General features: G+C 41.6%; 1 protein-coding gene across 6 annotated transcripts in view; it reads left to right on the top strand.

Annotated features, from left to right (window-relative positions):
- The window catches only part of PIGR (polymeric immunoglobulin receptor), a 28120-nt gene extending 12233 nt beyond the window's left edge, over positions 1–15887 (top strand). For 2 of the 6 annotated variants that reach the window (XM_035123128.2, XM_035123130.2), the window contains 10 exons: positions 4196–4299; positions 5783–6121; positions 6571–6900; positions 7805–8128; positions 9702–10016; positions 10758–10896; positions 11501–11619; positions 13025–13153; positions 13309–13364; positions 14063–15886. In XM_035123128.2, the coding sequence (XP_034979019.1) occupies positions 4242–4299; positions 5783–6121; positions 6571–6900; positions 7805–8128; positions 9702–10016; positions 10758–10896; positions 11501–11619; positions 13025–13153; positions 13309–13364; positions 14063–14152 (1899 nt within the window). In that variant the 5' untranslated portion in view covers positions 4196–4241 and the 3' untranslated portion in view covers positions 14153–15886. Of the gene's footprint in view, positions 1–563; positions 1023–1705; positions 1751–1770; positions 2028–2066; positions 2107–4195; positions 4300–5782; positions 6122–6570; positions 6901–7804; positions 8129–9701; positions 10017–10757; positions 10897–11500; positions 11620–13024; positions 13154–13308; positions 13365–14062 lie in introns of those variants that run through there. The other 4 variants (XM_035123131.2, XM_035123129.2, XM_035123132.2 and 1 more) reach the window with 4 other exon arrangements.
- The last annotated feature ends 1727 nt before the right edge of the window (positions 15888–17614 follow it).

Below are 17614 nucleotides of genomic sequence, written 5' to 3'. Positions count from 1 at the left end.
TACCTTACAAGAACTAACTTACTTGCAAACTGAACATGAACATGAACTTGAACTCGGGTCAAGACTTGGAATGAAGTGATGTGTTCAGGTACCGGTTCCAAGAAAAACAGCTGATACCCATAACCTTAGCCTTCTGAGCCTTTGGTGTTGCCACTGATTTTGCTTCTGAATGTATATATTGTGCAGCAGTAGAAGAGCTGTGTGATCCCACCCACCCAAGGCCATTATATATAATGCCAGATAAGTCTTATTTCCGAAGGTGCCAAGGACTTGCATGGGCCCCAGTAGCTATGGAGGAATTATAGAGGTGTGTGTGTGTGGGGGGGGGAATCTTGCAGAACAGCTAGTCCAAACCACTGCTTGATGCAGAACATTCAGAGCTACATGAAGACTGCAGTCAGCAGTGGTGCATACTCTCCCGATGGCAGTGTTGCATTTGCCAGGATGGGTGTGTGTGTGCAGGTTGGGGGAACTCTGAGTTGGTGGCGGCTTCCTGTCAGTGGAAAGCTGCTCCCATCAACCCAGAACTTTCCTGACTTCGTGGCTACCTCACCACATCCTTATCTCAGAGAACAGCAACACCACCGCTGCTGAAAGTGTGGTGATGATCCCATGAATGGCTGTCCATTCTGTGCTTGATAAGCTCTAGTGAGGAATAGCCAGCCAGCTCTGTAGGTAATAGATTCCATTGTCAAAGACCTCTTACCATCAATAAGATTCTCCTCATGTTCAACCAAAATCTACCTCCTCCTAACTGAAGTCCATTAGCTCTCATCTTGCCCCCTGGGGCAAAGGAGAAAATTCAAGACAAACACTGCCCTCTAACCTCTGTGTTTCTGACTAAAGGAGAAGAGGTGTAAAGGTCGGATCAGCTGTAAACTTAGAATGTAAACTCTCTGGATTTTAAGGAGTGGTTTTTGGCAGCTCTTGAGTTGCCTAACATGTAGCCTTCTTTCTTCCTAAGTCAGCACGTAACGGGGCAGCAAGGAGAGTGCCAGAAACACTATTTAGGGAAGCGAGAGGTAGGTGGCAAAGACCAGTCTTTGGGAGAGCATCTGGAGGGAACTGTGTTTGTAAATGTATGTATCACCCTATTAAAATTGGGTGTGGTGGAAGAAATCGTCACCCTTTTGGTCTGATCCCTGAAAGGTAGAAGGAAGAGACAGCAAATGCCTACTGGAGGGATTGTTCCAAAATTGGGGTCTAATTTGGCATTGATTCAGATTTCTAGCAATCAAAAGTTGGAACCTTTTGAAAAAGGGAACTGGGTCCCATGTTTTGATTCAGTCCATTGCCAAACTTTATCATATCTACTTGATTAACCACTTTCTATTAAGACTGCCTTGGCTGTGTGTCCCTATGGTGTTCAGCCCTTTTTATTTCTTATTATGTATTTGCAGAAAATTTAAGACAATGTGATGGGCAAGATAGAGACCCGACAGCATGCTATTCTGCAAGCTGCCTTGGTTGTAAGCTCTACTAAATGTAGGCATTAGAAATATTGAACAAACACGCTGTGTTAGAAAAACTCTGTAGGAATATTGTGTGTGAATGAGGGCTAAGAGAATGATACTAGTTAAACGCTGCTCTCTCTCTCTCTCTCTCTCTCTCTCTCTCTCTCTCTCTCTCTCTCTCTCTCTCTCTCTCTCTCACACACACACACACACACACCAATTTCCACCATCACAATCCTCTGCTTGAGTAGAACAGGATAGAACGGCAGGGGGATGTAAGGAAGCAAACATTGAAGGTGACTCAAGATGGAACATGCAACTTAATTCTGAGCAGAAATCTCCATCCACAGATGACAGAGCTGCTAAGTTTGGAGGCTCCAAAAACTTCAACATCATGAGATTTTGAATGTTGTCTTCTCAATGTCCAGTCTTTACACCATCTGCATCAGGAGTGGTGATGGGCGGGATGATGGCCAATAATCTGAAGCTGAATTTGGGGAATGGTCATAGCACAGTAATAGAACATTTGCCTTGTTTGCAGAAGGTCCCAGGTTCAATCTTCAGCATCTCCAGGTGGGGCTGGGAGGACTATTTACCGTATCTTTGGAGAGCTGCTGCCAGGCAATGTAGACAATCCATGGTCTGACTCAATGTAAGGCAGCTTCTTATGTTCCTAATCCTGACAAAATGGAGATGATGTGGGTCAGTGGTTCCTGAGCAGCTTGGATCTCAAGTGCTTGAAGGAGCGCCTCCCAAACCAGACTTTGCCAGCAGTGGAAGCAGGGCCGTCTTAAGCATATCTGGCGCCCTGGCGCTGTGGTGCGAAGATCCCTCCGGTGCCCCCCGCCCCGTTTCCCCCCTGGCGCCCTGCGCCACCCAGCCTTGCCTTAGAGCCAGCCCTGAGTGGAAGAGACCCTGTTCGTGGTTCAGGAAATGGTGGCAGTGAGGAGGGCAGTCACACAATATGGCATTCCCCATGGCAGCATCGCACCTATGGAACTTCCTCCTGGGTGAAATCAGGCTGTCTCCTCACCTTGAAAATGCACCTATTTATCCAGCTATGATTCGAGTTTGCCTAAAAAATGTTGCTGTTTTATTGCTGGGGAGCTGGTGAATGCTTTTAATGTGTTCTTTGACATTGTATTATCTGCCTTGTGCTCCCTTTTGGAAAGGAAGGTGTGGCGTAAAAATAACAACTAAATAAATAATTAACAACACACTTTTTAAAGCATTGATATATCCTCTTATTCATAACACCAGTTAGGAGCAAGCATTATTATATTTTTAAAAACCCCAATGAAATAAAAACATCAGCTTTGGCTTAGCTCTGCAAGAGTCCCTGGCATTCAACAGCATCAGGCTGGAATCATCCCTTTCTAGCTCAGTTATACATACTAGAACCCAGTAACCCAGTTTGTACAACACACCAGGACAAACCGTGGAGTGGAACTTGCACACACTTTGCTCCCCCCCCCCGTTGCACTATGCTAAACCAAGTTTTGGCTTACAGTGTTTTCTTGAACTGGGCCAAGGCTACAGCTCAAGACGGGATGAAAGAGCTTAATTGCAAGTCCCAGTTTGGATGACATACTAAGCCAAAACATGGCTTAGCTCAGTGTGACATGGCAGAGAAGGGGATAGGGGCAGGGGAAGCAAAGTGGCTGTGAGCTCCTCTTTGGGAGCCTGCCACATTCACACAGTCTCACTAAGCCCAGGTTTGGCTTGGCATGTTGTGTGAATGAGCTCAGACTCTTGTTTTTCTTATTATGAACAGCTGCTAGGAGTCTCATGGCACTATAACTATATAATGCTTCCTGACTTTTATATATGTTTACTTGAAATGCAGTTTCAAATCATGAGAGTTTGAATAGAGCAAATGAAGAGCAAAGATTTGGAGGGACAAAGGGGTATAGAGATAAGGCTTGGAGAGGAGACCCAGCAAACAGTGGGACAGACCACCCATAAAACTGCCACTCCGTGGCATGATGTAAGCATCACTTCTGTTCTGATGACATGTAAGCAAGAACACTGTCCCCTAGAAAAGTTTCAATGTTGACGAACATGATAATGGGGCCTCTAGATATACTGAGATATAACAATCACTTCTTGCCTAGGAGTACTGTCCACACATCCTACTGGAATCAATAGCAAAACTGCCATAGATTTTAATAAAAATAGAGCAGGTCCTATTAAAACAGTGGCAAGATTGTTTTCTGGTCTTTGGCGTATGTTGCCAGACACATCTGTACATTGCGACTGCCCTCTAGTGCATCATTTTAGAATTTCATCACACCGTCAAATCTATGTACTGTAGTTCATAAATCCTTTGAACTTCTAAAAGTTATTTAAAACTTTCAACCTCTCCAACTTTTAATAAATGAACTGGTTAGTCAATTAGTATAAATATTACTGTAAGAAAAATCAATGAATTTTGAGGATGTTTCTTTGAGCTCACAGTTTCTCTTAGCTAAATAACACAATGTTATGGGGAAATTATCTCAAATACTGGTACATGACCTGGATCAAGCGATATTCATTCACAATGCCAGGCTGAACATTGCTAATGATTCTTATTTTTTATGTTTTCACTTAAGATTCTATGCAGAGTTATTTAGTTGATGTACTATTGAAGCCTGTTTCACACCACACACACACACACACACACACACACACACACACACACTATCCCTATCCTAGATGTTGCCTATTTACAGATGTAATCGTTTCTTTTTGAATTTCAGTTTGCATTAGAAACCTGGGATCTCAGGTTTAGGACCCTTGAGTAAAATGGCCGTCTTGGCCTTCATCTTTTTGTTGGCCTTTGTCCAAGCTGAATCTGCAAGCCGTGAGTATTTAACCAACCACCAAGATATTAAGAACACAATTTATACATCTTCATAGGGCAGTAGCCCAAAACATTTGTACCCTTGATACAGTATAACCCACAGGCACTTATGAAGAAACAACTACTTAAGGAATGATCTTGCAAATCCCAGTGCATATAAGTCCCATGAATTTTAATGGATGGATTTAAATTCATGGAACGTAAATATGCCTAACTTTGATTGGCATATGCTCCTGTATATTTTAGTGTTTGTTCCAGATGGTACTAAAATTAATTCTGCTTATTTTTTAAAATTCTGATAACCTGGATGATGCCCTGGCTTTTCTAATCATATGTTGATATTTCTGAAGTGTAAACTGAGAAGAAGTGGCCTTCCTAAGTAATATGTTGCTCAGCCTAGAAAGCAGAGGCAGGCTTTATAGATGGTTATTATATAGATGAAAGTGAGGTGCTGTAAAGGCATTTGATACTATCCAGCTGCCCTTTCTGTTTGCAACACAACAAACCTTTAATGTTGGAAGAACTTTTAGAATGCAAGGTGTTTATTAAATCCAAAATAAGAAATCTGTATAAATAGGATTATACCCCTAGCATTCAATTTAGCCACTTTCCCTAAAGGGCTGCTTTCCCCCATACAAACCAGCAGAGATCCTGAGATCATAGACCCTTCTGTGCACGCCACCTCTCAGAAAGATCTGGAGGATGGTGAAGAGAGCTTTCTCTGTAGTGGCTCCCTGTTTATGGAAGGCTCTCTACGAAGGCCTGCATGGCACCAACTTCAGCACCAGACAAAGACATGTCAGACCCTCCAAGGGTCCCGATTTTCCAGGGACAGTCCTGGATTTTCAGAAGCTGTCTGGGTTTCTGATTTGATCCCAGAATGCCCTGCTTTTCCTTAGGATGTCCCTCTTTTCATTGGAGAAATCTTGGAGGGTATGGAGTTATCCAACCCCCGAGCCATCTGAAGGCAGCCCTGTATAGGGAAGTTTGGTTTTTAAAAAAATGTTTAATGTTTTATTATGTTTTTATATATGTCGGAAGCTGCCCAGAGTAGCTGGGGCAACCCAGTCAGATGGGTGGGGTATAAATAGTAAAATTATTATTATGGAATAGGATGTCCCTATTTTCATCGGAAAAATGTTGGTGGGTATGACATGCTTGCTTTCCCAAGCATTTGGGACACACCAATATGGTACTGTAGCATTAAAACAGTTTTTAATATGCTTATGTCATTTATTATTAAATACAAAAATGCAGGAACCTCAACCTGTTTTGGGAGAAGCGTCAGATATGCAACATATTGGGTGTCAGGGGCAGGGCAGAACGGGATTTAAGTTTCATTGGTAAGCAGATCACACAAACTGCATATGGCAGGGGCTCAATCTTATTTAAGGCTTGTAGTTTGACACTCTCCATAATTTCAGCTTTTATTTTAGTGATGCAGTGGCAGCTAGTGATGTGCACTGTTTGTTTCCCTTTTCAGTTTTAACTTCAAGTCCCATATTTGGACCACGGCAGGTGACTGGCTTGCTTGGCGGCTCAGTTACCGTGAAATGCTTTTACCCTCCCACTAGTGTGAATAGACACAGCAGGAAGTACTGGTGCAAGGAATCAACACGGCAATGTTCAACCATCATTTCTAGCAATGGCTATGTTGCCAGAGAATTCAAAGGCAGAGCCTTAATAACAGACTTTCCAGAGAATGGCATATTCACTATATTAATATCAGAGCTGAGAAGGGGAGACATGGGGATGTACAAATGTGGTGTTTCACTAAATGACAATGGACTGTCTTTCAGAGTGAAGCTGGATGTTTCCGAAGGTAAATATATAATGCTACTTTATTTTCTGTAAGAAGCAAGCTACAAATATCCAACCTATCTATGGCTTATTGGAAGATGAGATTTTTAGTTTCCGCTTTTTCCTGCTTCATCCTCTGCATAACTAAATAATCTTATTGTTTTATTGTGGGACAAACAAATTCTGAATGCATATGAGCTGTGGATGGGAAGGCAAGTGAGTATGAAGGGGAGGGAACACAGTGGTAATAATGTCACTTCTTGACACTAACAGTTGTAGATGGGGAGGGAGAAAGTCCTTGAAGTCTCCAACTGTTTAATTACTTTTTTGGGGGAGGGGGGAAGCTAATGGAATAAATGTAGGAAGTCCTAAGATGTAGAACCATGGAGCAATATATAGTGCAATGCAGAACAGCATGAGATTGTAAAATGGAAGATGGAGAAATGGTAAAGCTATGTCTCCTTACTATAGATTCAACAGTTCCTGATGAAGCTCAACTCATTTATGTTGAGCAGTATGGATCAGTGACTGTGAACTGTGACTTGGGTGCGCAATATGCAAGTGCTCGGAAGTACCTGTGCAAGATGTCAAAGAATGATTGCTACACTGTTATTGACTCGTATGGAAAAATTGACCCATCCTACGAAGGAAGAGTTCTGCTGAGCTTTCTCGGGACTCCTGGATCATTCAGTATCTTTATGACTCAGTTAAAGAAGAAAGATTCAGGGTCATATCTCTGTGGAGCTGGGATTTATGGGGCAGGGGGAGAATCCAAGGAACTGGATCTACATGTCTATGAAGGTGGGTAATGGACTGGGAGTTTTTGCAGTCCTGAATGCAAACAAAGTGCCCTCTTAATCCTTGCCTATCATGTCTGATAAAATCTACTAGGAGGGGATTGACTGGATGGCTCTAGGGAGTGGACAATGTCTCACTGTGGGAGGACGTTATGCCCTCTGCCTTGAAGGAGGCTCCTCTTGAAGAGGTCCTCTCTGGATCCAGGGTTTTTTAGAAAACTACGATCTAGTCTCTAATATTCCTTTACTGGGCGAGGTGATTGAGAAGGTAGTTGTCAGCTAGCTATGGGTATGTTTGGAAGAAACAGATTATTTAGATACATTCCAATCCGGTTTCAAACCCAGTTTCAGCACTGAAACAGTGGGAAATGTGATCCTGTTGGTTTCCTTGACATCTCCGTGGCTTTTGATACCACTGTCTATGGGGTTCATCTGGAGCAACTCAGGGAAGTGAGAATTGTATTACAGTGGTTCTGGTCCTATCTGCAGAAGTAGTCCAGTACTGTACTAGGAGAATGTTTATTGGCTCCATTGCTTTTGGGCTGTGGAATCCCACAAGTGTCCATTCTTACTATATTAGAACATCTCTATGAAACCATTTGGAGCTATCATCTGGGGATTTGGAGCATGGTGTTATTAGTATGCTAAATGTTATTAAACGTGGCTTCTGTAGTGGACCACTTTTGTAATGTTTTATTTTGAAATCTTTAAGATAATATTTCAGTTTCCCATTAATGATGTTGCTTTGAATGTACACTTGACTTTATTCCATAATGTTTTATTCTATATATTTTTATTTGATAATTTTAATGTAAACTGCTTTAAGATTCCCCCCCTTAAATATATAAAGAGGTATAGAAATGAAATCAACAACAACAGCAATGATTTCATGCCTTCTCTTTCTCCAGGGGCTTTGGTGCCCAAAGGACAACCTGTAGCAAGAGGAGTCCAAGGTGGATCAGTGTCTGTTGAATGCCATTATGATCCAAAAGAGAATTATACACGCAAACAGTGGTGCAAGTTAGAAAAAAACAGATGCACTCCATTAATAAATGACTTTGGGTGGGTGATGGATTCCTATGAGGGAAGAATAGTGATGCATGATAACCCAGAAAATGGAACATTCACCATCCTGTTGAACCAACTGAATGAGAAGGATGCAGGGTTCTACTGGTGTGTAGTAGATGGAAAAGAGGAAAGAAGGTCAGCAACAGAGCTGAAGATTGTAGAAGGTAACATACCATGTTTCCTCTAATGTGCTTCTCAGCAGAACTGTATGCCTCTTTTTTTCAGTGTTGCAGAGCCTAAGCTGATACAGCACAGCAGGATCAAACTGAATCAGTCCTAAATATTATACTTGTTTTCCAAAGGGACTTTGTTGCAGATAATGAGAATAATCCAGAAAGGAGCAAGCTGGACATGAAATGAAATGAAATGCATTATCACATGAAACATCGCCTGTTTTTGGTTTGTAAAAATGGGGCAATATTCACTGGGTGAGAGAGCAGGATTGGTTCAATGATAGGTAGGGTTTGGGTAGAAGAAAATAACTTCTTCCCTGAGACCCCAGTGAAAACACTCCCCCTCCCTTTGCATTAGTGATAATGGAAACTTTCTTGCAGTGGAAATCCTACATAGAGTGTGGGAGGTGGGTAGATGGAAAAATTGCAGTGGGTAGGTGGGTGGGTGGGACGGGTTAGACTGCCCTTCCCAACCCACTAGGGTATTGATCCTTTGTCAGATTATTCTCACAGTGGTTGTTTACACTAAGAAAACTGCATATTAAATGTCTAATTTAATTCCCATTAATTTCAGTAAGAGAGAACGACTTAATTCTAACATTGAGATGAATGGGACTGAAAGAGATTTCCTAGATAAAAGCCAGTTGTTTAGAATCACAGCAAATAGTTTTAGATAAACTAATTTGTGGATCTGGCTGTCTACACGTCCTAATTAGGGTACATTCAGAATAGGAATTCTTTGCAGATTCTGCTAAAGAAAATAAGGCAAGGATATGCTATCCAATTTTGAAATTTAATCACTAACTCTACTTCCTGGTTTTATTGTTGCTGTTGTTTACCACCTTGAAGAGATAGGACTGCCCTGATAACTGCTTGTCCAGAACTGCCATTGTTGTACTCCTCCTCCACTTCTTTCTTCTACAGGAAATGTGTACCCAGTGCCCATTCCACTAGATAACTTGTTAATTTCATCTGCTAATTTCTTAAGAAGCTAAGATAGGCTGTCTACACACAGGGGTGGAGGGGTGTGGTGGGGGTAGGTCGCCTCGGGTGTCACTACTAAGGGGGGGTGACAAAATGCCGGGCGGCACTCACCATGGGGCCCGACTCGCCCCGCTCCGCAGGCGGCTGGCCCCGTCCCACGGTCGGCTAGCCCTGCCCCAGGCACAGGGCATGTGCACCACCCCAGGCATTTGATCGGCTTACTCTGCCACTGTCTATACATCATATATTTGAAGCACATTGAAAACACATTTCCCCCTGTGCAGAATCCTCAGGACAGTAGTTTTTCTTTCTGTTGAAAGGGAAATACCCAAAGTACATTCTACTTGGATTTTCTGCAGCAAACACTATTCATAATTGCCTAGTTCATGCATTCTATTTGTCACAGGAATATGTGCTTGGGAAGGTCTGGTCTGGTCCAGTTAGGGGTGTGTGATGTGATATACTGTATTGTATACCAGCTATTTCATTTAACTATGCTAAAATTAGGCTCTCTGTCTTTGATTTAAAGTGATTTACTGATTGCCTATTTCCTTCTAATGCTTTCCCTATTTTGAAACAGGGATACCCAATTTAGTAATAGATAATGAGATCAACGCTGTTGTCGGTGCCCCACTGAAACTATCATGCTCTTACACATGTGAATATGCTGCTTATGAGAAGTATTGGTGCAAGTGGAAGAATACTGGGTGTGAACCTCTCGTTTTATCCACCCAAAATGAAAATGGCTTGGTGGTTAACTGTGATGCAACCAATAGAATTTTGTCGCTGAACTTTGACCAAGTGTCACAAACAGATCAAGGGTGGTATTGGTGTGGAGTCAGACGTGGAAGTCACTATGCAGAAACAACTGCAATGCATCTGGAAGTGCAAGAAGGTGAGCTTCAGTTCTGATCAGAGGGACAACACAGCAGGTTTCATATCCTGTACTGTCCACATTTTACCAGGCCTATTATGGGTTGCTTCAAAATCTTGACACATTATAATTAGTGAGCAGTTCAAGAGCAGATTCATGCTTGTGGGTCTTTGCCTTTCATGGATGACATGATTTAGCTATGCTCCTGGTTTGCTAGAGTGCCATAATTCATTTTTAAACCACTCAATTAAACAATTCACAAGATACTTTTTCTATAATTTGATTCTGCAAGTAACATAGATTGGCAACAATTAAAAACAGGAGCATTTAAAGGCACTTCCACACAACAGATTACTGTGGATTACTGAGACATGCATGCTTCTTTTAGCCTCTGCATAGAGCCCTTTGCCCTTCCATTGCCAATACTGTAATTAATGTTAGTTTACAACAGCTTCCCATTTTGTCTAAACCAGGAATCTATCATCCAGTATCTTAAATCAAGGCTTGGTTTAATATCCTGGTTTAATATCCGTTTCTAAGGTAGTAAAACTTTTCTTTGGACAAAATGAGAAACTACGGTATAGTTAATTAAAGCCTTCTTGGTTTTATTGTGAATAATAGGGCAGAAATGAAGGGGGTCTGTGTGCAAGCAATAAGCCAAGATACAACCATTATCATAAGGCACTGACTATTTTATTTCTTTTCTGCTTTTTGTTTTCTTATATGTTGCTTGATCCCAATTTTCCAAACATGCCTAAATAGTGTTTCAAAACCCTAAAGAAGATTCCAGTTCCGACAAAGAACCCAGTGATGTTATAAATCCTAAAGTCGACCCAAGAAGCAGGGGCCTTCCCTTAAATGAAGCTAAGGAGGCAACTGGAGTTGGAAGCCCAGTAGACAGGTGAGTCACTGATGTGTGAGTGCATTGTATAAGGAGAAGCAAGGGGATCTAAAAGAAGCAGCAAGTCACATTTTGTTACTGAATTTACAGTATCAGATACATTTTGAGCAATCAGATAAACTGACAGTTGGCACATGCTGAGGGCCAGGCCTGCTCCCCTTTGTGTAAAAATAGAGTCCAATCTGAAATACAAAAAGAACTTCACAGGGAAAGAGTGCAGAGGCCGTTCTCATCCCTTCCCTGTAGCTTTTCTCCCTAGACATTTTTCTTGAGCTGAAGAATGATAAGCAGAAGGGTAGAAGAGTCCTCTATTTCTCGCCTGCATGTCCCTTTGCTTTCAAAATTAGACACCCCCCCCCTTTTTGTGTGATTGGGGCTCTTCCATGTTGAAAAACTCATGGAGCTACCATAAGCATGTAAAGTTTGCTCCTAATACTAATAGATTCTGGAAATGTACCCGATGTCTTTAAAATATCATAAGAATATAAGAAACGCTTGACCATGTGAACAGAATATTTAGGCAAGTTTATTTATTTCCAAAAATTTGTATGCACTGGCTATGCATTCTAAAGTTACTACAATGCCAATTCAACTTCTTTTTCAGCCATGAAGATAGTAAAACTTCCTCAGTTCTGGTCTCCACTTTAGTCCCCCTTGGAGTTGTGTTTCTGCTTCTTGTCGCAATTGGTATTGTTGTGAAGCGCAAGGTTTTCAAGCATTCAGGTGAATCTATACAAGTTCTTATCTGTGTGGAATATAATTTTAAATTTATGTACTTTTTGTTATAATTTGAGTTATAATTTTAATTTTGTTAGAATTTGAGCACTTGAATTATCACTTCCCAAACAATATATTGTGAACTCTAGCGAGGTGAACTTCAGAAACATTTTCCTTGGGTGCATAGAATCATAGAATCATAGAGTTGGAAGAGACCACAAGGGCCATCCAGTCCACCCCCCTGCCAAGCAGGAAACACCATCAAAGCATTCCTGACATATGGTCGTCAAGTCTCCACTTAAAGACCTCCAAAAAAGGAGACTCCATGTAGCCTTGGGGTCTCTGTTTGTCTCTTAACTCCTGTTAGAGTACATTTCCGAGCACAGTTCAAAGTGTTGGTGCTGACCTTTAAAGCCCTAAATGGCCTCGGTCCAGTATACCTGAAGGAGCGTCTCCACCCCCATCGTTCTGCCCGGACACTGAGGTCCAGTACCGAGGGCCTTCTGGCGCTTCCCTCGTTGCGAGAAGCCAAATTGCAGGGAACCAGGCAGAGGGCCTTCTTGGTGGTGGCGCCCGCCCTGTGGAACGCCCTCCCATCAGATGTCAAAGAGAAAAACAGCTAAAAGATTTTGAGAAGACATCTGAAGGCAGCCCTGTTTAGGGAGGCTTTTAATGTTTAATAGATTATTTTATTTCATTTTTCTGTTGGAAGCCTCCCAGAGTGGCTGGGGAAACCCAGCCAGATGGGCGGGGTATAAACAATAAATTATTATTATTATTATTATTATTATTAGAAACAACTCACATGCCAGGAATGCCTAGATGCACATGAAGGCACATATACTCTATGAAGCTACACTGGCATCCTTTTGTCTTCTGGATCACAGTTAAGAATAAGAGTGTAATGGTCCTGGTATGAAGTATTCACATGGGTGGTACAGCAGCACAATCACTAATTCTACCTGTTAGCCCCATGAGAAACCCACAAATATTTTCTCTGGCTGCAATTCTATGCTTGCTTTCTTTGTAGCTGCAATGAATGAAGAGGACCTTGCTTCAGAATTTGAGATGGGTGGATATGTCTCAATATTTTGGCTTCTCTCCACGTCTCATTTCCCCCCCCAGTCTTAAGTTCAGTTATCCACATTTCTACATCAGTTTGCTTTTTTTTTTAAGTCCTCATGAAAATCCATCAACATTTTTGTGCAAATTTCTCCTACTATGTATGTTTTGTACTGTATATGCAATTTTGCATAAAGTACACATTTTTTGCAAATCATTTTTTTCTGATATAATGCATTATTTTCACCAGTATATGTATTTATATGCACAATTTACCACAGTATTATGCATTTTTGTTCACATTATGTGGATGAAGAACTGCATTGCATTTCCCCTCTCCTTTCTACAGATTTGGTCTCAGTTGGGAGCTACAGGACAAACATCAGCATGACAGATTTTGAGAATGTGAGACAGTACGGAGCAAAGGACAATGTATGCATGGAATATGCTAATGAGACCCAATTAGGGATGATGGATGGTAAGACCCTTGTATAACATTTACTCTAGCTACAACTAGGTGTTCATGGGGAGAGACAATGGAATATAGTGATTCATTTAAGAAAGTTGTGTATTCATGGAAGAGCTTTCTATTATTTTCATGTTCAGCCCCTTAACATCTCTCATTCTTTACAGAGAATATAACCAGTGGCAGTCCTAAGGAGACTGGTAAACCAAAGAAGACAAAGAGGGTAAGAGCGAACTAGATTAACAGGACTGTAATAGTCCCTTGGTAATCCCAGTTACGAAGCAGGGGGGAAAAACTCATTCTAAAAGCTTCTAGTATTCTTTATATGTTACTGTATTAAGTAAGGACTTTGGGGGGCAGCTTCCCCCTAAACTGCCGTACTCATTCTCTTCCTTTCAGAAGGATGCACAAACCTTCAGTTAGTTTAATTTGTTATTTCTCTTCCATTTTTTAAAAAAAGTCTATTTTCTTTTCTTTTGTTGTCTATTGGTAGTTTCAGATTAACTGTTGTTTAAATTTACGTTTCAGTTTGCTAGCCCCTTTGTGATGGATGAAAAATGGCATAGACTGTTGCAGACAGTAAATTAGTTAGATCAAACTAGCTGCCTTCATGTGTGCAGCACATGAAAGGGTGCCCCAGGGGATGCTGGGGATGCTGCTGGCCTCATTCCTGGATGGGCCACGCATTGGTATGGTTGCCTGCCCTAAAGGAGCAAAGTGTGTGAGAATCTGTGTGCATGTGGGCATTACTGATCAGGCAGGGGTGCAAATCATATGAAAACCTACGCATGAGCAGCTGCTTCTTTGATGCAGACATCTAAGATATCTCCGAGTGCCTCACAAACTGGAGTTCTCTCTCAGGAAGCGGCCATGTTGTGGACCAAATTAAAATAGTACTGGGGTGTCTGTTTGTTCTTTTAGGGCTCCACGGAGGAAATTGAGATGGCTTATACCACAGTCCTGCTGAATGAAGGCAACAAGACCCCTGCAAGAAGAGACCAGGAACAATAGAGCTTTGCAGATGGCTGAAGAGTTTCATTGCAAATGCTTTGGAAGACCGGTGGAAGCCAATTATGCAATAATGAGTAAAGGCAGCCTGTGATTAGAATAAGTAAATAGCGAGCTATGCTGAGATGCTAATATTTCCACAAATTGTCTCAGTTTTGCCACATGCTATACAATATTTCTTGATCAGCATAAACCCCTTTAAGGGTCAATAGTGTCATTTCAAAGTTATATAAATCAAATTAATAAAGTTTTGTGATTTAGGAGAAATGTACTGATGGTAAGAGCAGTTAAACAATGGAAGCAATTACCTAGAGGGGTGGTGGGACTCTCCCTCACTGGAAGTCCTCAAGCACAGGCTGGACAGTCAACTGTTAGAGGTGCTGTAGCTCTGGATTTCCTGGATAAAGCCTGGCGTTGAATTCAATCCCCTACAAATCTGTGCTTGCTTGCTTGCTTGATTTATCTTCTTTCTCTCATCACATCCACACAAAACATTTAAAGCCCTATTACACCACTTTAGAAGTCATGGAAATTGTATTTTGTTATGGGTGCTGACCTTGCAGAGCTGCATTTCCCATGAGTCTTCATGACTGTTAAAATAATACAATGGTGCTTTAAATGTATGGTGTGGAAGCCCCCTGCCCTCTTTCCACTCTACCACATTTCAGAGATTTTCATTTCATGCAATTTTATTGAGAAAATGTAAAACAAAACAAAATGAATCAATAATCAGAAAAGAAATGAAACTAGCATCACATAATCATGCAATCATGAATAGAAGGAAAGGGATGGGGAGGATGGGCGGGAACTGATTCTGTACCTGATTATATCTGTGAAACGCTGAAACATTTTAAACTAATAGGTATTGATGTTGAAACTTTGTACAAATGTTGTGTCCATCTGTATACGAAAACAACAGCTGGATTTTGCTGTTGGTGGACTCTATATAATGAGAAAAATAATCGTTTAAAAATTAATTCAGTAAACGCAAAACATAAAAATATAATTTTTTGTTTGTGAGCCTGACTCTGTAGTCTATAATCATCTGGAATCAAGTGACTTTATAGTTATTTGTATGCAATGTTTTTGAGCAGTGTGTTTTGACATAAAAATATCCTGAATGTGAATTTGGGAGTTGAATTTGTTGCTGATTTTGAGAGAGAACTCATGATTTTGAGAGAGAGCCACATTGTCAAGATCTGGATATATGTATCCATTACTGGATGAAGTGTTTACATTTTACAACAGGGAGACAACCCTGAATAGCAAATGCAACATAGTTCTGTTACACACTTGATAGAGCAAACTGGAGTCAAGTGTTGAACACCTGGTAAGCACTCTTTTGTCCATCATTTTTGATCTGTGGCCATTTCAATAGGAACCAAATCATTGGGAGGGGGGAATAAATTTTGCTTTGTTAAGAATAAAAGGGGTTGATGGCTCCTTTACTGTGCCTCATATATTACATAGTGATAGAGTTTAAACCTTTGGTCACACTGCAAGGCTGTAGTACTATATCTATTTTATCAGTAGATATGATGCTACAGTTCCTCCAATTGTATTCATTTGGACAGAATTTCAGTTTCTATGCATTAGAACTGAAAAGAAGTGTCAAGTTATTTCTGCTGACATTTGGTGAATGCATATTCCGTGAGTTCGCTTCCCCCCTTTCCTCATTTTATCAGTTTTAGATCAAAGCAGAAGCACTTCGGTGGTTGGCTGCTGTGAGAACAGGACACTGGACTAGATTGGTTATTCGCCTGATTCACCAGGCTATTATTATGAAATCTTTCTGGAAAACCACAACCGAGTCTATGCCAAAGTCTCTCATAAACCTTTTTTCAATATAAGCCCCTTTTCTACCTCAAATACATCAATGGACCATTCTCAAACTTGCCCCTCTCTTACACTGCCAAGTTTCCAATCATCCTGTTAAATTTTCTACCTATAATCCATGAACCTACTGCTCCAGTTTCTCATTATAATGATGGAGTGTGATTTAGCCGACTCACAGACAACATAAGCTCACAGTCTACAGAAATAACTACCAAGTTGCTGTAAAAGATTGAGACAGCATCTCTATTATTTGCACTTGTCAGTTGTAATGGGGTGAGGACAGTTTAAGCCAGGAGGGGGTGCAAGAGGCACACAGACTAAGAATGATTGTAGGTGTTCTCATCCTGCTCTGTCTTCCTGGCACTGGGGAGGCTTTTCTGACAGCGGGGGGGGGGACTTTTGGTGGAAAGCTGCAGGTGGAAGAGAAAGTGGTCTGCAAGGGGGCAGGGATATTTTGACCTTTTTGTAGGGTTGTAGGCTGAGGAGGAAGGGACACCTTGTGAACTTGCTGAGGGAAACCGAGGTAAGGAGAGGGGAGATGGTGTGGTCACGAGGGAAACTGAGACAGGCAGAGGAAGTATATTGTAGTCCTGGCAAGGGAGGGAAACTGAGGCAGGGAACCCCTGTTAGGTACTCTGTCCAAATAGCAGCCACCCATTTGACACCACTGTTGCTGTAGCTTCTGCAGGCAGTGCTGGGGAAGAAGAAGGTGGCAATAAGGTTCATAGCTGCCAAGTTTTCCCTTTTCTTGCGAGGAAGCCTATTCAGCTTAAGGGAATTTCCCTTTAAAAAAGGGAGAACTTGACAGCTATGATAAGGTTGGGACTGGATACACTGGCAGGAGCGCCAGATTGGCCCTGACAGTACAGTACAATTGCGTCTTGCACTGGGGTTGCATTCTGGGAGTGGCATGTATACACAAAAACATGTATGCACAAACCGCTCCCTTGGAACCACTGCTTGGTCTTGGAGGCACTGTTGTTCCTGGGAGCTGATCTGCCTCTTCTTCAGAGGCCAAGGTCCCTTTCTGCAGGGTGGGATCCCTGCCTGTCTCCTGGCAGATCCTAAGGTCCCAGCTACTACAGAGGTGTTGTTATGGGCTGTTCCTAAGTTTCTGGGATCCCCAGATCCTCCTTGGCAAGTTATTGTGAGGAAAATCTGGGGAGGGAAGAATATCCTGCTATACTGCATATCAGCAGTCAGATGCTTAGGACTAGAAGACAAAAGCTAGATTTCTCCATCTTCCTAAGCCTCCCCTGGCTGCTTCACAGGTGGTGGTGGGGAGTAGTAAACTGATCATCTAACTCAGGCTAGATACATACAATAACAGATGGGGGCCAGAAAGTACTATATAAATGTTAGTCTTCTTATTACAATATTTGGATGTTTCAAGACATATAATTCCTTCCAAACTATTAGATTCAAACCAAAAATTGAGCCAATTTATACACCATTTATGAAGTGCACACTTGCTCTGTCTGCTCATCTGAAGATATATCCCAATCCTACCTGTGCTTGCTTAGAAGTGGTTCAGTCAATCCAGATTGTTGACCCAGATGGATTCCTGCTTGTGTTTTATGTATGTTTACTGCATCAATTCACCACCTTTAAACAGTGCTTCTCAGGAGA

Source organism: Zootoca vivipara, chromosome 7 (assembly GCF_963506605.1).
Source record: "Zootoca vivipara chromosome 7, rZooViv1.1, whole genome shotgun sequence".
In the NCBI taxonomy this organism is placed as follows: Eukaryota; Metazoa; Chordata; class Lepidosauria; order Squamata; family Lacertidae; genus Zootoca; species Zootoca vivipara.
Note: the sequence above shows the minus strand (reverse complement) of the source record. Positions and strands in the feature narration are given on the sequence as shown.